Source organism: Microtus oregoni, unplaced genomic scaffold, assembly GCF_018167655.1.
Source record: "Microtus oregoni isolate MIOR12 unplaced genomic scaffold, Mior012 000013F_ref0000133, whole genome shotgun sequence".
NCBI classification, from domain to species: Eukaryota; Metazoa; Chordata; class Mammalia; order Rodentia; family Cricetidae; genus Microtus; species Microtus oregoni.
Window position 1 is genome coordinate 23,890,790 of NW_024543072.1, and position 23,455 is coordinate 23,914,244.

The 23,455-nt window shown below is 44.4% G+C and overlaps 2 protein-coding genes across 6 annotated transcripts in view; one reads left to right on the forward strand and one right to left on the reverse strand.

The window, feature by feature from the left end:
* The window catches only part of Atxn7 (ataxin 7), a 154,212-nt gene that overhangs the window by 90,371 nt on the left and 40,386 nt on the right, over positions 1–23,455 (reverse strand). For 4 of the 5 annotated variants that reach the window (XM_041662306.1, XM_041662302.1, XM_041662304.1 and 1 more), the window contains 2 exons: positions 7,888–8,178; positions 7,580–7,648 (listed from right to left, as the gene is read on the reverse strand). In XM_041662306.1, the coding sequence (XP_041518240.1) occupies positions 7,580–7,648; positions 7,888–8,178 (360 nt within the window). Of the gene's footprint in view, positions 1–7,579; positions 7,649–7,887; positions 8,179–8,503; positions 8,608–23,455 lie in introns of those variants that run through there. The other variant, XM_041662303.1, reaches the window with a different exon arrangement.
* LOC121455331 (atherin-like) lies at positions 8,217–9,643 on the forward strand (the record flags this gene model as incomplete). Its single annotated transcript, XM_041663004.1, has 1 exon — positions 8,217–9,643. A coding segment is annotated over one exon (597 nt), but the record flags the coding sequence as incomplete, so codon positions are not given.

Here is a 23,455-nt window from a genome sequence, read left to right on the forward strand (position 1 = left end):
GAGGTTTTATTCTAGTTGATGATGACCGCTACTAAGTCCATCATATGCAAGAGAAAAAGCCCGAAAGACTCACAGAGTCTTCATTACAAAGAGGAGTAAGAATGTTGAACCTAGTGCACACTGCTAGTGCCCGAATAGTTCTTTCCTCCCCTTTGCTCACTTATAACAACACCTGCTGCACAGATGAATAAAAACATAGCCCGCTGCCTTTCTCTCAGAAGCAGAGTAACTCCAACTGCTAAGTCTATTAATCGTTTCTTTTTCTTCTTAGAGCTTCAATCAAAATATACTTTAATAATCACAGGAGCACATTTATTAAAACTACTGCCATAAAGTTTGAATATCAATGTGATTAAAAGCAATCTTGCACTGAGCAGCTGTTAAAGAGTGAAATTTCACTTCTCCAAAATCCCTTAGAAAAAAAAGGGGGGGGGTTCTTTTAATGGTACAAATCCCAGATGATTATATTTACTATCTGCTACAACCTTGGCTTTCATTTAATCTCTCTTAAAAGCAATCATTTTTAACACACACAATTCACACTCCTCAGATGATCACATGGCTCTGGTGGCCCAGGGAGGCTCATCTGGCTCTATTTTGTCTTGGGCTTTGCTTGTTCGTTTGGCTTTTTAGTGAAGTTCGTATTTCTCAACCACATCAGGAAACAAAGTCAGGCTAACCTGTTCAAGCTCACAATGAGCACGTGTACCTGTGGAAAGGTCTCAGCACAGCAGGGTGGCTAAGCATACTGGCTAGAGGGCAGGCATGCCCAGGGTTCAAGGTTACAAGCTTTGAGATCTTGGGGAATTACCAAGTTCTGAAACTTTTCTCATCTGTGAAAAGGAGACATAGTGGTGGATGACTACCATTAAAGACTCTCCAAACTTGACCTGTTCCCATGTACATGGGAACCCTGTGATACGGAGGAAGGATGTTCGTATGAAAAACAAGTGTGTGGGGGTCTAATATCAACAAAGAACAGTAATGTGAACATATGAAAACATTGCATACAGTCCATTATTTAGTATGCTAACTTTAAAAAATGTATTGGAAAGAGCAAAGAAAATAGTAAACTGCAGAAAAGCAAAACTAAGAGCCTACATCACATGTGGCTCATATGCTACAGTGATATGTACGTACACTCCTCATTCTTTCTCCCCGCCCCAGGACAGTTTTCAAGAACCTGTGAGAAATGAATGAAGAGCTGTTCTCAGCAGGTGACTATGCAAGGCTCCCATCAACCAGGTCCCCAGAGGCTTGGGAATTCAGCACGGCCCATGCCAGGTGTTATGCATTTTAGCAAACACAAACTCATAACGACAGGGGATCTACAAGTGCAGTCTACCTTTCTTAATCTAAACACTTTCGCTTTCAAATAAAGCCTGTCTATAATTCCCAAGACCTCATACAAAACTCTAGCTTCTCTAAGTCAGCTAAGGACAGAGGAGGTCTGAAGAGTGTGAGTGAGGACGTCTCACAAAACTTCCAGCCTTTGTTTTCTCAACACTATGGGCTATTAATGCAACTTAGCAGAATCTAAGCATCGCTGTCATGACCCAAGGAAACCAGAATAATAGAAGTTCCACTGTTCTGTATGTGAACTGATCTAGGAAAGTACGGCCTCAGAAAGCAATGATAAATGGTAAAGTGGATAAGAGTCTGGACTGGGCAAGTGTTTAAATGACTTCCTTAAATCACTTGTATGATATTTTTATTAGTGAGTTAATCAAAATAAAGTGATTTGAAAAAATAAAAATAAGTTAATCAGTTTTAAAGTAGACAAGACATGGCTGGTCATGGTGGCACACACCTTTAATCCTAGCACTTGGGATGCAAAGGCAGCAGAATTTCTCTCGAGTTCAAGGACATCTTGATGTATATCCTTCTGGGCCAGTCAAGGATATAAAAAGAGACGCTGCCTAAAAAATTGTTTTAATTTAAAAAAGAGAAAAAGACCTTCTCAAGCACAGCCTTTTTCTTCTCCATGTATTCCCTTCTAACTCAGACTCCTCCAACAGTAAATAAGCTTTTGGCTCAGGAACATGGCTTCTCCCCTTCAACACAGAATGTCTAAGAAATATGTCAGCCATGTTCAGTGGATGGGGTTCAACCATGGAACTTAGAGGACAGGTCAGTCAGCTTCTCCTGTGATGGCCAGACAATAAAGGGCTGAGATCCTAAGTTGTGTGGCCTTGCTGCATCCACTCTGTGGAGCCAGCAACCACAGATATATGTAAATGAGTGCCTGTTGCCATGTCCCAACACAACTTTCCTTTGGGACATTGGCATGGGGAGTCCTTCTATGTGCTGCTTTTATGGTTAATGAATAAATCTGTTTCGGCCAGTGTTTTAGCAGATTAGGGCAAGGTGGGAGTTCCAAGCAGATAGAAGAGGAGAGAGGAGGCGGAGACAGAAGTCATGTAGGACCTCCGGAGACAGACACTGGATGGAAACTTGCCAGTAAGCCATAGCCACATGACAATACACAGATGAATAGAAATGGGTTAATTAAGATATAAAACTAAGACAGAAATACACTTAAGCTATTGGCCAAACAATATTGCAAATAATCGAGTTTCTGTGTGTTTATTGTGGGACCAAGCAGGACGGAAACCTCCGCCAAAAGGACACTGATACATGAATTTCACATAATTGTCGCATGTCATGATGCCATCTTTGAGTTTTCTTTTCAATTGTTTGGCAACATAAAAAGCCATGGGCAGTATATGACCTCAGACTGTAGTTTGACTATAATATCTATGGTGCTTAGAGGCTGGTGGAGCAGTCCTGTCTGGATCACCTCAAGTTCCTTTTGCCATGGCTGAGTGCATACCCTACAGCTACAGAGTGCACACGGATGCTGTCTGTCAGGCAGGTAGCTGCTCTCATCAATGCAGCCCAGAGGCTCACCTGCAGAGAGCCCACACTACAGATACTACAACCAGGCCACCCAAGCACGCCTCTAAATGGCATTTACATACAACAAGCCCCCAGATGTTCCAAAGGCGAAGAATGCTTCAATGATACCTTAAGAGGCTCGGTTTAAACCTCCCCTTCACATGTAAACAGACCATAAGGACTGTCACCTAGAGAACACATGAGTTCACAGAACACACGAGCGAGTTCACAGAAACGACAACCCTGAATGCCTTAAAACAAAAGCATGACAAACATAACAGCTCTATTTTATAGACCACAAGGTGAGGCCTAAGTAGTCGGACAAAAGACAAGGTGCTATGACGACTGATACGCTTCAAAATGATTCACTGTGGGACAGAGGTGAGGCAAGACTGGGCCATGACTCATTTGACACTGAAGTTCTGTGACGGCTCCAAGAAGGCTCATCAAAATGGTTTCAAAATCATACATTAAAAAAAACAATGAGAATCCCCAAAGAAAGATAAAGTATTTGAGGAAAAGATTTTATGGTTACAATGTAATATCTTTAAGACCATTGCAAGCCAGGCAGTGGTGATGCACACCTTTAATCCCAGCACTTGGGAGGCAGAGGCAGGCAGGTGAGTTCGGGCCAGCCTGGTCTACAAGAGCTAGTTCCAGGACAGGCACCAAAAGCTACAGAGAAACCCTGTCTCGAAAAACCAAACCAACCAACCAAACAAACCATTTTTCCACACTAGCGAAAGAAAAGGGTGTGTGCTGAACACTTTTTGTCAACTTGACACAAGCTGAAGTTATCTGAGAGGAGGGAACCTCAATTAAGGAAATGCCTCTATAAGACCAGGCTGTGGGCCTATATATAGGACATTTCTTAATTAGCAATCCCTGGGGGAGAGTCCAGCCCACTGTGAAACCTTAGCTCACCAAAATCCACTGTGCCATCAACTAATACTAGAAGTTATAGAAAAAGGCAGTATGAAGTCAGGATACAGATGATAACAAGCTGATCTCTGAGAGATGATGGACACAGCATCCTAACATTCTCCAGCTGTGCTAGAAGGAAGACCACACATGGCATACTAATTCAGGAATAATGCTATTTCCACCTAACTTCAGTGCGCCAAGCTTCTTCCACAGCATCAATTTTTGGGCAGTTACTGCATGCAGGAACTAGCTAAAGCAAGTTACAAGAGAAATAGAAGAAACACAGGAACATCTAAGGCTGCGATTCTGAGCTTTCACATTGAGAACCCAGAAGAGGCCACGACCCTCCAAAAGGGCAGGAACATACATTGCTTTGCATACATTTTCGGGAGAATTTGGATCCCAGGAAGCCCACTCAAGGGTCCTAAGTGGAAAAGATGACAGCATTTAGATAAAAGGCAAACTGCAAAGTCAGTACTAACATTACAAGAACTGAAAGGGACAATTCACCCTCTACAATAACCTTGGGAACAGGTTTATCACCTCCTTTCCCAAACAGGAAAAGCTGTTTCCAGAGATGAAACAGCTCCTTTCACACCCTCTGTTTGAGAACTGCCTGCCTCCTAATCACATACTGAAGAATTAAGGAACTGTGTACAGATCCTAAGATCTTCCATAATGGAGTTTCTCATTCCTAGTGTTTCATTAATATGACCAATGCATCTACATATTTCTTGTCAATATAACTTCACTGACAAAGGAACTTATACAGATTTAATTCTGCAACATCATTTGCTTGTAGGACGTATTAACGTAAGACAATGGTAAAAGTCCTGACAATGTCAAGAGAAGATAGGTCTAGTCCATTGTGGGGTTCATCTTTCTTTTTCTTCTTCCTTCTTGTTTTGTTCTGAAGGGTTGCATTGGGAGTGTCTGGACTCCTCTGGAGCCATCCACCTTGGTTTTTTGTTTGTTTTGGGATTTTTAAGAAAGGGTTTCTCTGTGTTGCCCTTCCTGGCTGTCCTGGAACTCACTCTGTAGACCATGCTGGCCTTGAATTCGAGAGATCCACCTGCCTCTGCTTTCTAAGTGCTGGGATTAAAGGCCTGTGCCACCACCTACTAGCTCACCTTCTTTTTTTTTGTTTTTTTTTTTTGGTTGTTGTTGTTTGTTTTTCGAGACAGGGTTTCTCTGCGGTTTTGGAGCCTGTCCCAGAATTAGCTCTTGTAGACCAAGCTGGTCTCGAACTCACAGAGATCCGCCTGCCTCTGCCTCCCGAGTGCTGGGATTAAAGGCGTGTGCCACCATCGCCCAGCTAGCTCATCTTGTTTTTATGAAATAAGCTTTCTCGCTATCCTGGAGCACATCACGTGGACTAGACTGGCTGGACAGGAAGCCCCAGGGATACACCTCTATCTCCCTCCCCCCTCCAGCAGTGGGATTTAAAGATTTAAAGCAAGCACCAACAGGCAGGCTTTTGGTGGGGAGTGGGTGGGAAATGTGGGTTAGAGGAATCAAATGCAGGTCTGCGGCCTTACACACTAAGCTCTTTACCAACAGAACTAGTTCCCTGGCTTTTATTTATTTTTTTTTTAAAGTCAAGGTAGCCTTGATTTTAATCTTTCATTAATTTTGGACTTTTCCGTCACAAATAAACTGCCTGAATTAAACTTCAGTCTTTTCTTTACTCAGAATATGCAAGCATAAGTTCCAGCAAACCTGACAGCTGAAGCATCTTTCAAAAGGAGAGAGCAGCTTTAAAAGAGATGTAAACCAAGTATAGTAGTGCACAGCTTTAATTCCAACATGCTTGATCTCTGGAGGCTGGGAGATCTCTGTAAGATTCAGACTAGCTGGAGTTCCAGTGAGTTCCAGGATAGACAGAGGTGCATAGGGAAACCCTGCCAAGAACAAACAAACAACAAAACCACCCAAACCAACTTCTAACAAACGCTAATAGACTGATATTACAACCAGGTTCATGACCCCCTTTGGTACATAGGAGATTTTAGAACTTCATGAAAAATCTGATGACTATATTCCCATTTAGAAAAAATAGATGCAACAGAACAAAACTGGGTTCAGCCACTAAATTTTGTTGAGCCTCAGAGATCAAGGAATTCAGAGAAAGACATCCATCCTGAATACCAGGGGATCACCTACAATTGGCATTTTGTGTGAGAGGCCATAGAATCCATTTAAGGGAAATACATTCACACCAAGCGTAAAAACTACAAGCAAGGCTGATTAGGTCCTTAAAGCTCTACTCTACCGCTTCTTACGAGGGTTGCCACCTAGTGATTTTAATTTTTCAAGCCCAGGCAGACTGCCAAGCCAACACTAAAACCGGACTAACAACTGATTTTTCCTATTGCGACATCACCACCCAGTCCTATGCTTTCCCTCTGCCCTCAACAGTCCTCGCTGGAAAGCTGGGAACCAGCTAAAGCACTGTGCTCTATGATCCCTTCCACTGGGAAGTGCTCCGAGGCCTGCCACCAGGGCCACTCTTCTTGGCAATACTAACAGATCATGGCCAGCCGAAAAAGCCAAAGCAGGAAAAAAGAAGGAAAGGTAAGAGCTAAAACCTGCAGCAACTATCAGCCAGTTCTGCATTTAAAAAGCCTGCTGCCAAAGTTCTACTTCTTGGGCCCTGAACAAAAACTCTGCCAAAATAAATGGCTCCAGGTGAGAAATCACATTTCATGGGCATATGTAAACTCAGTATCCCAAACTTGTCTCGAGGCCATGACCTTTCTCACCACCGAGTGCCCAGGTAAGCAGAAGGATTCATAGAAAAAGGGTCCTCTCCAGGTCATATGGAACCCAGCTTCCTAACCTGACTTCCACTGACAGCATACCTTTTGCCGTCTCAAGTAGCTTTCCACCAAAGAGCTTAAGGTAGAAGACAGTTCTGTATTTCTGTCCCCTTACCTGGCAAAGCCAATCATCACACACATTCCTACCGAGTGCATTCTTGGGTTAGATGATCTTTTGACAGCACCCTAAACTTTCACTGTAAACCCCACAGCAAACAAGAAAATCCCTTTATAGTCAGGAGGCAGAGGCAGGCAGATCTCTGAGTTTGAGGCCATCCTGGTCTTTTAAAAAGCACATTCCAAGCCGGGCGGTGGTGGCGCACGCCTTTAATCCCAGCACTCGGGAGGCAGAGGCAGGCGGATCTCTGGGAGTTCGAGGCCAGCCTGGTCTACAAGAGCTAGTTCCAAGACAGGCTCCAAAAGCTACAGAGAAACCCTGTCTCGAAAATCAAAAAAAAAAAAAAAAAAAAAAAAAAAAAAAAAAAAGCACATTCCAGGACAGCATGGCTAAACCAAAATAAAGTAATAATAATGTCCAAAATACACACTCTTTGCCTTAAAAAGCCTAGGGTTGGTCAAGGTTTCTTTTCAAACATGTGTGGAACTACTTTTCAGGGCTGAGAACTCCTTCCTCCAGAGGTGTTTTCCATAACAAGGCCTGATCTGAAGGGATCTGGGTTAAACTCCCTGCAGGTTTCCTATGCCCATCACTTTGAATTGCTGTTCTGGCTGCACCCAGGTTTCCAGAGGGGATCCACTTCGCTGCCCATTACAGAGAGCCCCTAGAAACCAGGCTTTCCCAAATGCTCTGCCCACCCCCTTCCCTCTTCAGCAGCATCCTTAGTGTGACAAGCAGGGAAGGTGGGCTAAAGCAACAAGGATTCCTCAGGGTTGGGTACAAACTCCACCCGGGGACAGGGGGAGGGGGCTGGACTCACCTTCCCGACAGAGCCCCATGACTTCGCGGTGTTTCCCAAACTCCTTGAAACTTTCATCCAATTCGGTCCCTAGGAGATATACACACACAGGAGGAGGGGAGAGGCAGGTCAGTGGCCAGGAGTGTGACGCACGCTCACGCACGCACAGGGTAGGTGTGGGCACCTCCGCGTTCCACACCCAGCGAAAGATAGCATCTCTGACCCCCCGAGGGGGCGGGTCACAGGACAAGGCGCGGGGGGAGGGGAGCGGGGCCTGAGGGGGGGGGGAAGGCGGGGGGCGTGGGGAGCGGGGAGGCGTGGACACTCACCATCCTTCCCAGGAAGTTTGGAGGCTTCCACCCACAGATTCCACGGCTGTCCCAGCATCGCTTCGGGACTGGGCAGGGGCCTGCGCTCCCCCAGCGTCGCCATGGCGGCGGCCGAGGTGCTGGCGGCCCCAGGGCCGCCGTCCTCCGGCCGTGGGCGCCGCGGCGGCGGGTGCTGCCGCTGGGGCTGCAGAGGCTGTGGCTGCTGCTGCCGGGCGGCCGCTGCTCCGCCCGCCGCGCGGCGCGGCTCCCCCCTGACGTCATCCGCGGCCCGCTCCGACATTCTTTCCGCTCCTACAATGTAACAAAAAAGGGGGAAAAGAGTGGCGCGGGGGCCGCTTTTAAGGAGGCGCCGCGGAGTTCCGGCGGCGTGCGCGGCCCGCAGGCCGGTGCCGCTGACAGCCCCCGGGCCCCGCCGCCGCCCCCGTCCGGGCGCAAAGTCCGCGGCGCAGCTGGCTTTCGCTTTCGCCTCCCTCCCGCGGCCCTCGCCGGGCGCCGGCTGCAGCCGCCACTGCGGCGCTGGCTGCCCGGCCCGGGCCGCCTCGGGAGGTCGGGGCCCGGAGCCACCCCGCCGCGGCCTCCGGCCCGCCCGCCCGCGCCCCGGCTCGCCGCTGCCCACCCTGCGGCCGCTCGCATCCCGGCCCGGCCGGCAGCCCCGCTCCTTCCTTCCGTCCGCGCGTCCGTCCGAGCGGCGGCGCCCGGCCGGCTCCCTTAAGCGGAGGCGCCTCCTGTCGCCTCCTCCCCCTCGCCGGTCCCTCCCTCTCGGCTCGCTCCGGCGAAGTTTGCACGTCAAGCCCCCGGAGTGGAGCCAGGGCGAAGTCGGAAACGCAGCCACCTATGGAAGAGCCGGCCGGTCGGCCCCGGCGCAGCGACTCGTGCGTCGCCCAGGCCCTCCCTCCGGAGCCTCGGGCACCGACACTGCGCCCTGAGCTCGCGGGCGGCTGCACGGTAGCTGCTGGAGCATGAATGGGAAGCCGCCACTGTGCGGATGCCGGCACCTCAGGAGCCACCGGCAGGTGTGAAAATGCCGCCCAGGTGTCTGCTCGAGCCCCTACTGCATGGGAAGCCGCCCGCGTGTACCTCCGTGCCCACAACGGAGGGTCACACTGTGTGTCCTGGGAACTTGAAATTCTTCTCCAGCAAGAAGGGGCCCACGAAATCAGTGTATCACTTTGTTGTTAGTCTCTATTTATGGTTGTGTCTTCTAGGATCAGATGAGAACCCATGGCTTATGGAATATATGAAAGACAAGTGTGTTTGGTCAGATTTTAATCATCAACTTAGGAACTAGCACATAAATTTAACATCTTCCTCTCAGTATACACATACACAGCTTTTGCTTACGCGATGGGCTGATGATCAAACAACTAAAGCATTCATAGCCACGGACCACATGGAGCCTATAGTAAATGTTGCTGTTATTGCTGTTATCACAAACGGTGCGACAATTGGAGACAAAACTGTGAATGTGATCATCACGTTTCACTTCTCAGTAAAAGAGCACACTTCTAACCTGTTCAAAGTCTCTTGCTTACAGGTGTTTTCAAAGCCTTGGTGAGGAGGAGGTGAGCTTTCTGTACTTGGTGTTACTATTACTTGTTTTTTCTTTAATCACAAATTAAGAGAGGTCACCAACTTCTCTGTTGAAGAAATATGTACCTTACAAACATTTTTAAAATGTATAAATGAAAGCAAGAGTGACTACGGACCAAGGCATGGTGGCACATGCCTTAAATCCCAGCACTCGGGGATCCCTGAGTTTGAGGCAGCCTGGTCTACAGAGGGAATTCCAGAACAGCCAGAACTACACAGAGAAACCCTGTCTGGAAAAACAAAACAAACAAAAAGAAAACCCAACAATTTTAAAAAGTGAGTACGGAAATGTTTTCACAATATATTAAAGTCAAGACTCAGTGAAAAGATTTTGATTCGGGTGCAGATTTAAAAGCTTGAACTGGGTATGGTAGCATGTGCCCAGAGTCCCAGTCACTTAGAGGCTGAGGCAAGAGGAGCAGCTGTGTAATAGTTCTGGACCAGACTGAGAAACACAGGAAGAATTGTCTTAAATAAAGCATAACCACACTTTCTGGTTAGGCACGTTTAGAAATTGATATGGAGTGTTTTTCCCTGAATTGCACACAAATTAATCAAAAAGGGAGCTGATGATGTTCCTCACACCCTCAGGCTCTCCACCTACAGACCCAACAAAGTGCATGAAAATATACTTTGATACTTTAAAATTGTATCCATACTGAAAATGTATAGATTTTAAAAATTTCCCTAAATACAATGTTACGACTGTTTACACAGACTTTACATTTTAATGAGTATTACAAGTGATCCAGAGGTAAGCTGATGTACACAGTTTATGTGCCTTTTTGTAGAAGGAACATAAGTACTTGTCAATTTCGGTCTGGGGGGGGGGGTCTGGAATCTCCTGCCAAGGAATAGTTGTAACCAAAACTGATTAAGATAACTGGAAGATTTTTAAATTAAAAAAAAATTTCGGGAATAAAGAGATGGCTCAGCAATTAAGAGCAATGGCTACTCTTCCAGAGGACCCAGGTGCAAATCTCAGCATACACAAGGCAACTCACAACTGTCTGTAACTCCAGTTCCAGGGTATCTGACACCTTCCCACCAATGCACATAAATTAAAAATAAAAATTATTCCTATAAGTTTTAACTTCCTATATAAAAGTATCCATGAGTGAAATGCTAGGTTAAAAACATGTATTACTATTACTAGTTCACCATAGGCTGTCTCCAATGCAGTCACGAAAATATTTCATTTATCTTGAATCACTGAAACATTTGCATGAATGTTTCCCGAGATACAATACATCCAATTTATTTATTACTTTTAATTTTGTAATTCTATGAGATAAAATTTGAATTCCTTGGGACTGCTCACTTAAAGCAAAGCTTAGGAGCACAACCATTTAAATGGCAACACCATAGCCATTTGATATTAAGAAAAAAAACTTAGATACTGCAAGGAGCTTGCATCTTGAGTACAAATGTTCTGATGGCTGAAAGTAGAGGGTAAGAATGAAAATGAAAGGAAAATGGCAAGCATCAAGTTTGGGCTCACTTCTTAAGGTATTCCTTGATTCTGCTTTCACAATGATGTAACTGACAACCAATGAGGATCAATATGGCAATTCACAGTACTTCAACTTCTAATTTCTGCTTGAGACTTCTTTTGTTTTCAAACTTCTTAACTTCTCAGCTGGTATACCAAAGCAGAACAGAGCTTAAAATTCTGTTGTTAGCTCTCGGCATCACGACAGTTACTATGAACTACCAGCTACTGAACACCTACAAGGAACGAGGGATACCCAGAGGCTCTAGTGCATTGCGTACACAGCTGTATACAGACAAAGTTGTGTTATTTATGACCGAGAAGGAGCCTGAGTGTGGTAGCGCACACATTTAATCCCAGCGCAGGAGAGGCAGAAGCAGGCAGATCTCCGTGAGTTTGAGGCTAGCCTGGTCTACACAATGAGTTCCAGAGCAGCTATCTCTACATAATAGAGACACCTTCTCAAAAAATGAAACAAAACAAAACAAAAATCCCAAACTAACAAGAGAAGGGAGGAGGGTCTTCTCAGTGGTGGACTAATATTAGCTCCTCCTTTTACGAATGTGCAGCCTTAAGCAAGCCACCTAGTTTCCCAGGATGTCAGTTTTCTAGTCTGTAACATGGAGATAAGGCTAGGCTGCTGAGGACTGCGAGCAATGATCCTTTGAAAGCACTGGAATTAGGCTCAAATACTGGAAGTGACTTGCATCACACTGAGCAGTCAGTGGAGTCCTTATCAAATGACATTTACTACCAAATAAAAGAGAACACAGAGACATGCAGCTCCTGGCATTTCTGGGCCAGGTCCTCTTCATCTTTACCACCTATCACAAGCCCTAGTGCTTTCGAGAAAGACAGAATCTGGTCTTACCACAGCTGTTTTAGGTCCCGTAATTAGCAGTTTGAAAGAGTCACCAATGAAAGCAAAACGAAAATTGGAAAGTTCAGAGAGTAAGAAAGTGTGTCTGCTATTCAAATGTTAACAAGCTTTTTCAAGTATCCCTTATACAAAGAGCATTGTTTGTGAACAATAATACAACAGAAATCCAAATCCTTACTTCTTCCTGTCAGGAAAGAAATGATGACCAAGCTATGAAGAAATGGCCCATACAACTCATATACATTTAATATATTATGATACACTAGTGTGTCTTATACAAAATCAATACTTCAAGTACTTCAGTACCTGTCTATACACTAAATAATACATAAGTTTTGAATAAGGAGATTGCAATTTACCAAGCAATGCTGAGCGCTTAGTACACATCAGGCACTCTACTAGGTATCACAGTTAAAAAAAAAAAAATCATAGAATGCACGAAAATAATGAACAATTCAGCATTTATCAAAATGCTTATATTAAAAGCTGGCCATACCAATCAGAATGTAGGCAGCTTAAAAATAAAACTTTTGGGAGACTAGAGAGATGGCTCAGCAGTTAAAAGCACTGATTCTCTTCCAGGGGACCTGGACTGAATTCCCAGCATCCACATGGAAGGTCCAGTTCAGATGATCTATGCTCTCTTCTGGCTTCTGGGCACCAGCCACAAATATGTATATATAGAAAATCTATTAAATCTTTTTTTCTCCTTAAGAAAAAAAATGTTGCCCAATTCTGATCATCCCTTCAAAGACGCATTTAAAAGAAAAATGCCAGGCGGTGGTGGAGCACACCTTTAATCCCAGCATTTGGGAGGCAGCGGCAGGTGGACCTCTGTGAGTTCGAGACCACCCTGGCAAATCTGGTCTACAGAGCAAGTTCCAGGACAGCCTCCAAAGCTACTGGGAAACCCTGTCTCAAAAAAACAAAAAACAACAAAACAAAACTAAAACAAGCCATGCAGGCTCTCCAAATGAGGGGCATTCCCAGGAGGTGCCGGGCCAACAAGGCAGAAGATCCTTTTCCAAGAATATTCACCCCCAACACGATTCAACCAAAGGTGTCCTAATGCACACTAGGACAGAACCAGAAGTTCGTCTTCCCACCTTTTGCACACAGTGCAATGTAAAAACATTCTAAAATTCAAGAGGCTACACAAGGATTTTTATTTTGGGAAAAACCAAGTAGTCCCAATACAATGTTTTAATAAACCTGGAAACCAGTAAGTTAAATATATTTATGTTTGTGAATTACAGGGCTGGTAACAGAGATTCCCTATTATCTACTTCAAAGGATTCAAGTTATTTGAGTAACAAGAAAATCAGATTTGCTGAACTAGGAATGCATTGACTCTTTTTTTTTTTTTTTAAATTCCACTAAGTCTGCAGAGGCTTTTCTTCTTCCTCTAGCAAGACCTCTCTTTCTCTCTTTCGCCAGAGTGCTGGCCTGCCCTGCATGTGGGTCTCGCGGCCTCTCCCTGACTGTGTTCTCTATAGGGACACATCTTGCAACTTATCGTGAGTATATCGGTAGAGAAAGAATTGGCCAATACGTTGAACTCTCCAGCTCAGTAGCCAGAATTGTCAACAAAAATACAAAAAAAAAAAAAAATGACAACAGTAGAGACCTAAAGATAATTATCTTTCTGGAGACTTAACCTGTATACATGCTCATTCTACAAAATGCATTGCTTACTCCAATTCAGGCCTTTATATAGTTACTTTTTGTGTGTGTCTGTGTGTGCAGTGGTATATTATACCAGAAACAATCTTCAGAGCAAACTGCTTAAAATGAGAGAAAAATTTAAATCCACAAGTTTATAACATAAAGATAATTAATAAAATATAATCAGTAACACCCAAATATTTCTAGATGGTTAATAGCTAACTGAAGTATAATGATAAACCTGCTTTGAAATCTTTAGTCTTTAGGTTGGAATTTTTTTCCGAGACAGAGTTTCTCTGTAGCTTTGGAGCCTGTCCTGGAACTAGCTCTTGTAGGCCAGGCTGGCCTCAAACTCACAGAGATCCGCCTGCCTCTGCCTCCCCAGTACTGGGACTAAAAGTGTGCGCCACCATCACCCAGCAAGTCTCACCATCTCGAAGGCCCAGCAGTGGCAAACTCTACGCCCTCAGGCCTGCAAGGCTCTGGGGAAGTCACGTGACCCCTCTGTGTCTCTTCATTTATAAGGTGAGTGGAGCAAAAGCAGGCCCTTTGGAAGGGCCTAGAAACCAGTGATGCCAAAGCAAATCAGACCCGCAGCCACCCTTGCCAGCCCACATCTGGCCCACGGGAAGCCCCAATTTTATTCTGTCCACATTGTGTTTTGAGGTGTTGCTGAAGTGCTTTACTGACTATCAGTCCACGCTCTTGCACTTCGAGGGGCTGCTCCACAGACTATAGAAATAAATAAAAACTATCATTCAGGGTCTCTACAGACTGCCCTGCTTATATTCAGCTCCTTCCTGCAAGAATGCTATATCCCACTCCAAGACCACACCTCAGTAGCTTCCAATGTATTCCCACCTCCAGCTTTCTGGTCCTGTCTTTGTTCATTCAAGTCAAGCCATGTGAAATATACACACCCCCCTGCCCCAGCTAAAACTCTACCAGCCAATCAAGTCTGTCCTGAAGTTTCATTTCTTAGGAAAATCTGTCCTGATCTTTCCCACTGCACACATGGGAAATCATCCCCACCCCTAATCACAGACGTTCATAGCCAGGGTCAATAGCACATGCTCTGAAATCAAGCAGCAATGAGATCAATATTGCAATGTCCCAAGGATGGAAAGTGCGCTCCCATGCAAGGGAGGCATTTGGACCCTGGAACTTCCCTCCTCAAACTGTAATATGGAAACTGGTCTCCTAGCCCAGCTGAGCTGAACTTTTAAACAGTCCAGCACAACATGGACAGAATATCTCAAATGTTTCTTCCTTCTTTCATCGGCAAAGTTCAGGTATTGAGCCAGCAGAAAACAAGGCAATCTCACTTTCCAATTGTCCTTTGCACCTTGATCCAGCAACTTATCTGGGTTTGTATTGCTTCTGAAAAAACAGGTTGTTAAACAAAACATCCATTCCCTTTTCTCCCTCAAAGTAGTAAATCTCTCCTTAAGGAGAAATAAAAGGACTAAAGTTTTGCAGCTTTAGGTTATTTTTCAGTAGTGTGTACTTGAAGAACTATGCATGACTGTGGGTCCCTGGTTTTCCCTTCTGGTAAGTGCACATGCTCATGAGCACACACACACACACACACACATGCACACACACGCACACACACACACACACACACACACACAATTCTCATACAAAAGGTGAGGCCATAGGCTAGATATGGTACTGCACGCCTTTAACCCCAGCACTCAGAAGGCAGAGGCAGGAGGATTTCTGTGAATTCCAAGACAGACAGAGACCCTGGAGAGGAAAGAGGAAAGAAGAGAAAGAGAAAGAGAAGAAGGGGGTGTGGAGAGAAAAGAGAAGGGAAGGGAAGGGAGATAGAGAATAAAACATATGAGAACACAAGTAATCCAAATGCCTTTCAGATGTGCTAATTTTCCCAATCTTTCTTTCCAGAAATACATAATTTTTAGACTCCTATGGCCATTCAATTTTAAGGGTTATCATCAATAGCTGAGAGCAAAGATTCAGATCCTCCTATCTTATAATTCAGATTCTCTTTTGATGAAAAAAGGAGCCTGGAGACTTTGCTTCTCTCAGTGTGCACCCCTGCACACCCTAATTGCACTACCTGATGGACGTTAGGAGTAGAAAATGGGAACTGAAAACCAGAGGAAAAATCCGCTTTCAGTGCTTTCCAAAACTTCTTGCCTCTCTCCGGAAAACAAGCCTTCCTCACACACATAAGAGTTTTCCAGGCGGCTTCTGCGACACTGGCAGCAGAGCAGCAAGTGAGCGTGCTAGAATCTGACCTGGCCAAACAGGTACGTTGGATCTCATTAAAATACGTTCTTGTGATTCCAACACATTCTGAAGGAAGTGAAAGATAAAGCACACACAGTGTGGATCTTACCCTGGGGTTTTAGTGCTGTTTGTTTTATTGCATGTTTTATCTTTTTGGTTTAGAGACAGGGTTTCTCTGTGTAGCCCTGGCTGTCCTGGAACTCACTCGGTAGACCAGGCTGGCGTCGAGCTCATAGATCTCCTGCCTCTGCCTCTCAAGTGCTGGAATTAAAGGTGTGTGCCACCATCGCCCAGCAGTGTTTTCTATTTTGTTTTTCTTTTTATCAATAGTTTGCTGAGCAACTTGTATCTAAAATAGGTAACAATTATAAAAATAGCAAAGGTGCAAGTACACCTGCATTTCACACATACGCATAAATACACACAGTCAAAAGTTTTAAAAAATTAAAAAGAAGATATAGAGTCTGTACCCATGAGGATAGCTATACTTATATATATATAAAAAAGATAGCCACTCACAAAAGAAATCCATGTATGGTTAGGAATACAAAAATCCTTTTTTTCCCCCTTTTTCATTCATTCTTTCTTTTTTTTTTTGTTTTTTTGTTTTTTTGAGACAGGGTCTCTCTGTAGCTTTGGTGCCTGTTCTGAAACTAGCCCTTGTAGATCAGGCTGGCCTCGAAATCACAGAGATCCACCTACTTCTGCCTTCCAAGTGCTGGAATTAAAGGCATGTGCCACCACTACCCAGCTCCAAGACAAAAATCTTACAGCCCCTTTGGAAAATAATATAAAAATTACTCAAGGCTGGGTGATGGTGGCGCATGCCTTTAATCCCAGCACTCAGGAGGCAGAGGCAGGTGGATTTCTGAGAGTTCGAGATCAGGCTGGTCTACAGAGAGAGTTCCAGGACAGGATCCAAAGCTAAACAGAGAAATCCTGTTTCTGTTTCCTGTCTCTGTTTCCAGGTATATAACAAAAGAATTAAAAGCATAGACTCAAACAGGCATTTAAAACTCAAAGTTTACTACAAGTACTATTAGTAACAGCCAAAATATGGGAATAATCAAGCTACCTAGAATGGTTAATAAACAGATAAACAAATTGTAATCTCTCCATTCAGTTCATAACACATACTGAACCTCCAAACGCTAGCACTGGTGAGAGGTCTCAAGGGAGAAGCACCTGCTGCAAAGCCCGACAACCCAAGTTAGTTCCCCAGAGCCTCACGTGGAGAAAGCGGTACCAACTCTTGCAGGTGTCCTGTCATCTCCACGTGTCATTGCAGGTACTCACGTACAACACACACACATACATATTTTTCTAAGTTTAAATTAGAAAGAAAAATAAAACATTGAACAGGTGAAAAATCCCAGACACTAAAAGTCACTATTTGCTTCGGATATGAGCTGTCAGAGGCTTAGGTGATAACTCCGCAGAGCTCACAGAGTCCACTGATCAGGTCACAGCTCAACAGGAAGGATGGGAACGCTAATTGGTGGGAGTGGGACGTGAGGTGGGCAGTGTCTGGGAGCATTTCCCGTCTCTGCCGCATATCCTGGGTCCTATGTTGTGAGTGACTCTGTTCTGCAAGGCCCTCCAGCCACCATGTTCCGTATCAGCACAGGCCCTAAACAACAGACCCATGCAGCCACGAAACCAAAACCTCCTCCACATTATGAGCCGAAATCAATCCTTCCTCCATTTAAATTGTTTTCTGAATATTTCTCACAGCAACAGAATGCTACCACAACCATCATTATTATAAGATCCATTTATTTATATGTGAATATTTCTGAACAAACAAATCCATAGAGACAGTGAGCAAGCTAGTGGCTTTCGGGGGCCGGAGGAGGGGAAAGTAAGGCACAGTTCAATAGGAACGGGGTCTCCTCAGAGAGGCTGGGAGTGCTATGCAACTAGAGACAGCTGGGGGCTGCACAAGTATGCGATTATAAGAAAAGCAAAACAAAATATTGATCTGTGCATTTTAAATAGTATTTTAAATAGTCAATAGTATTTGAACTGCAGCCCACAAGGCTATGTTTTTAAGCCAACATTTAAATTTGGAAAATTTCACAAAAATTTATGATTGACTTCTGTTGAAAAGTTCTACAGAATGGTCACAACAGCTAAAGGACAGAGGGAGAGTATGCTCCTGGAGCTCATCTCTGCCACTGCCTGACTCTGGTTCTCAACCTTCCTAATGCTGTGACCCTTCATGTTGTGGGGACCCCAACCATAACATTATTTTTGTTGTTATGTCATAATTGCAATTTTGCTATTGTTATGAATAATAAAGTAATATTTGTGTTTTCCCATGACCTTAGGCAATCCCTGTGAAAGGGTCATTTGACCCCCCAAAGGAATCTTGACCCATAGGTTGAGACCCACTGGTGCACAGCAGCTGATTGCTGTCTGCAGCCAATGAAAAATACAAAGGTCCGGAAAGGAAGGCTTAGAGGTTAAGAGCCTCTGCTCTTCCATAGGAGGAGCTACATGGTGCTTTACAGCCCTCAGATCTTACGCCCTCTCCTGGCCCTCCTAGGTACTACCTGCATGCGGTACAGGGACATACATGCAGGTAAAACATCCATACATAAAACAGTAAAACAATTTAAAGAAAAAAAAAAAAACAAGCTTAGAAAACTGCTGACACATAGTGCTTAGTAAATGTTAGCAATTTTTTTCTGTTTCATTATTTTTATGATTCCTTATACTCTTGTTTTTTGTCATTCAAGCAGGATCTCATGAGGCCCAGGTTGCCTCCAGCTCATATATTGTCAAAGACGATCTTGCTGCTTCCCCGTCACACATGCTGGAGTGCAGGCATGGACCATCATCGCCCAGCTCCTTGACCTCTTTTTGACAGAGGCCTTGGGAATTTACTTTTCATTTACTTTCCAACTTTTTTTTTTTTTTGCTGTTGTTTTTACAAATAAAAGTACAGCATGTGATACTGAAGTCCATCAGGAAGAAGAGGGAAGACAGCCAAGGCAAATATTTGCTGTTGTTGTTGTTGTTTCTTTTTCGAGACAGGGTTTCTCTGTGTAACAGCTCTGGCTGTCCTGAAACTCACTTTGTAGACCAGGTTGGTCTTGAACTCACAGAGATCCACCTGCCTCTGCCTTCCTCTGAGTGCTGGGATTAAAGGTGTGCACCACCACTGCCTGGCTCCAAGACAAAAATTTTAAAGCAATGTGCAAAATATCATATGTGCACACCAGTAAGAAGTTACTGAAGTTACTGTGCACGGGGGTGAGGGGGTGGGGGGGCAGCGGTGATGTCCGCAGGCGTGTGGATGGTGGGGAAGCCAAGCCTTAGCTCTGTTCTTGGGAAAGCTTTATATGTAGACAACAGTCCAGGCAACTCTAGACTTACAGAAACCAGAGGGTAACAACTTTAACTCCTTACACTTAATATACTATGTTTATTTTAAACAATATAATTGTATAATCAGACCCTTCCAAGGGCTACTTTATACAAAGAGAAAGGAAACATGAGGCTGTGGGGGATGGTCACAGAGCTCCACCTGTGAAAAGCAACAGCATGGTTTCATAGACTCACAGACCCTCTTCGGCCCTGAAACACAGCTTTTAATTTGTACTGTTGCTAAAGACCACTTCAGTTCCCTTATCCGTTGTGCTGCAATGCTTCCCAGCTGCTGAACTGGCTAAACGCCCTGGCCTGGCCGTCGGGGTCCTTCACCATTCAGCTCAGCCTTTCTCACCTCCTCACCCCACTCCCTTTGATGAACTCTATTCTAGCTGGGCCGGCTATAGCCAGGACATAAACTACTCAGCCAAGAAGGATTTTGTCAATGCCATTGTCCTGATATTTCTTTACACATTTTAGTTCCTCCTCCTCCTCCTCCTCCTCCTCCTCCTCCTCCTCCTCCTCCTCCTCCTTCTCTTCCTTCCCCCCTCCCTCCCTCCCTCCCTCCCTCCCTCCCTCTCTCTCTCTCTCTCCCTCTCTGAGTGTGTGTGTGTGTGTGTGTGTGTGTGGTGTAGGGAGGTCTGGGCACCTTGAGGGCCACGGTCGATGTTAGCTCCTTGACCTCTTTCTAACAGAAATCTTGGAAATTTACTTTTCATTTACTTCTTACTCTGCCACTATCCAGTCTGTTTTCATTTTGAGACAGAGTTTCTCACTGATCCTGGACTCACCATCTCAGCTAAGACTTCCTAGCCAGCAAAGTCTAGAAACTGCCCGTTTCCGTACCCCAGCACTAGATTGCTTCACCCAGCTTCCTGCATGTTTGCTGGGGACCCTGAGGTCCTTGCTTTATCAATTGACCCATCTCCCCAGACCTACTATCACCATTTATTTATTTATTGGGATTTACTAGGATTGTGGTAAGATTCATATAAAATAACATTCACCGTTTTACCCATTTTAAAATGTAGGGGCTGGAAAGATGGCTCAGCAGTTAAGAGTACTGACTGTTCTTCCAGAGGACTCAGGTTCAAGTCCCATCACCCATGAGGCAACTCACAACTGTCTATAACTCCAAGATCTAACACCCTGACACAGACATAGACACAGGCAAAACACCAATAAAATAAAAATAATTTTTAACATGTATAATTTAGAGGCATTTTATTACCTTCACAGTGTGGTGATGTTCCACAATATTTTACCACCCACAAGGAAACTCCAAGCCCATAAAGACATTTTTCCAAGCTTCCTCTGTCTCCTAAGAAATCCTACCTCTGCTGTGTGGTAGTGGCACACACTTTTAATCCTGGCATTTGGGAGGCAGAGGTAGGTGGATCTATGAGTTTGAGGCCAGCCTGGTCTACAGAGTGAGTTCCAGGATAGCCAGGGCTACACAAAGAAACCCTGTCCAAAAGAAAAGAAAAACACACCAAACCAAAAACAAACAAACAAAACACTACTACCACCACCAACAAAAAACAACAGAAAAAGAAAAATAAAGCCTACCTCTGCGATGCGCCTGTTTAGGATATGTCAAGTGGGTGGGGCCATGCAGTACACAGCCCTTAGTTTCGGGCTTTCTGCATCTAACACAACCTTTCAAGATATCTGTGTTGGAGTATGTGTCAATATTTTGTTCCTCTTAAGACTAAATAATACAGTAGTTCCCTCTAGTCCATACTTTCACTTTCTATGGATTCAATTACTAGCAGACAACCTCTGTCTGAAAATAAAAGGAAAATTCCAGAAACAAACAACCTAAGTTTTAAAATGTGTACTATTCGGAGTGGTATGATGAACTGTACAACCACCCCAACAGCATGCCCATGTGAGAATCACCCTTTCATTCAATCGATCTATACTGTATATGTATCCATAGTGTATATACTACTTGCCCACTAGTTGGTTCTACAACTGAGGTATCATGCAGTTAGCACACAGCAGAATTTCACAACATAATTTAGTCTGACTCCAGTAATTTATCTCCTTAGATAAGTCATTAATGTCTTATGAATCACCGAGGAATGCCTTATGGTCTAGATTTCATCCCTTGTCATTTTTGTAGGGCTAGCAACTCCACTGTCTTTTGCCTAAGCAACCACAATAGCCTCTGTATAATTAGCCTCATTGTTTTTACCTTGGTATTGGTAGCCTATCTTACTATACTACAGTCGCCCCAATGATTCTATTAACAGAGAACTGGCATTTGTCCTAAGTACAGGACAAATAATAAATAGAATAAAATAAAGCTTGGAATAAAAGCTGAAGCCCATGTGTGGTCTCTAAGGGCACAGACTTTTTGTTACCTGGCTGTCTTCATGCACTGCCACTCTCTCCCAAGTGCTGACTCAAGAGCCGCCTCTCCTGTCTTCCTACACTGTGTGCACTACTCAGAGCCTCTCCTGTCTTCCTACACTGTGTGCACACTACTCAGAGCCTCTCCTGTCTTCCTACACTGTGTGCACACTACTCAGAGCCTCTCCTGTCTTCCTACACTGTGCACACTACTCAGAGCCTCTCCTGTCTTCCTACACTGTGTGCACACTACTCAGAGCCTCTCCTGTCTTCCTACACTGTGCACACTACTCAGAGCCTCTCCTGTCTTCCTACACTGTGTGCACACTACTCAGAGCCTCTCCTGTCTTCCTACACTGTGTGCACACTACTCAGAGCCTCTCCTGTCTTCCTACACTGTGTGCACACTACTCAGAGCCTCTCCTGTCTTCCTACACTGTGTGCACACTACTCAGAGCCTCTCCTGTCTTCCTACACTGTGTGCACACTACTCAGAGCCTCTCCTGTCTTCCTACACTGTGTGCACACTACTCAGAGCCTCTCCTGTCTTCCTACACTGTGTGCACACTACTCAGAGCCTCTCCTGTCTTCCTACACGGTGTGCACACTACTCAGAGCCTCTCCTGTCTTCCTACACTGTGTGCACACTACTCAGAGCCTCTCCTGTCTTCCTACACTGTGTGCACACTACTCAGAGCCTCTCCTGTCTTCCTACACTGTGTGCACACTACTCAGAGCCTCTCCTGTCTTCCTACACTGTGTGCACACTACTCAGAGCCTCTCCTGTCTTCCTACACTATCTGTGCACACTTCTGTCTCCATTTCTTCCATTATAGAATGCAACAGCTTACTCTTTCAGCATTACTGGTCAAGTACCACCTTCTCAGAGTTCTACCCTGCTCGAAGCCATTCAAAAGTCAGGCCCCACCTCTTTTTTTCATATTTATTTATTTTGTTAATTTTATCGAGCTCTACATTTTTTTTTCTGCTACCCTCACTGCCTCTCCCCTCCACCCTCTCCCATGGTCCCCATGCTCCCAATTTACTCAGGAGATCTTGTCTGTTTCTACTTCCCATGTAGATTAGATCTATGTAAGTCTCTCTTAGGGTCCTCACTGTTGTCTAGGTTCTCTGGTATTGTGATCTGTAGGCTGGTTTTCTTTGCTTTATGTTTAAAAAACCATTTATGAGTGAGTACATGTGATAATTGTCTTTCTGTGTCTGGGTTACCTCACTCAATATGATGTTTTCTCGCTCCATCCATTTGCCTGCAAAATTCAAGATGTTGTTATTTTTTTCTGCTGTGTAGTACTCCATTGTGTAAATGTACCACATTTTCCTTATCCCTTCTTTACTTGGGGGAACATTTAGGTTGTTTCCAGGTTCTAGCTATGACAAACAATGCTGCTATGAACATAGTTGAGCACATGTCCTTGTGGTATGATTCAGCCTCCTTTGGACATATACCCAAAAGTGATAATGCTGGGTCTTGAGGAAGGTTGTTTTCTAATTTTCTGAGAAATCGCCATAATAATATCCAAAGGGGTTGTACCAGCTTGCACTCCCACTAGCAATGCAGGAGTGTTCCCTTTACCCCACAACCTCTCCAGCATAAAGTGTCATCAGTGTTTTTGATCTTGGCCATTCTTACAGGTCTAAGATGGAATTCCAGAGTTGTTTTGATTTGCATTTCTCTGAAGACTAAGGATGTTGAACATTTCCTGAAGTGTCTTTCAGCCATTTGAGACTCCTCTGTTGAGAGTGCTCTGTTTAGGTCTGTACTCCATTTTTTATTAGGTTATTTGTTCTTTTGATGACCAATTTCTTGAGCTGTATATTTTGGAGATCAGACCTCTGTCTGATGTGGGGTTGGTGAAGATTTTTTTCCCTTTCTGTAGGCTGCCATTTTGTCTTGTTGACTGTGTCCTTTGCTTTACAGAAGGTATTCAGTT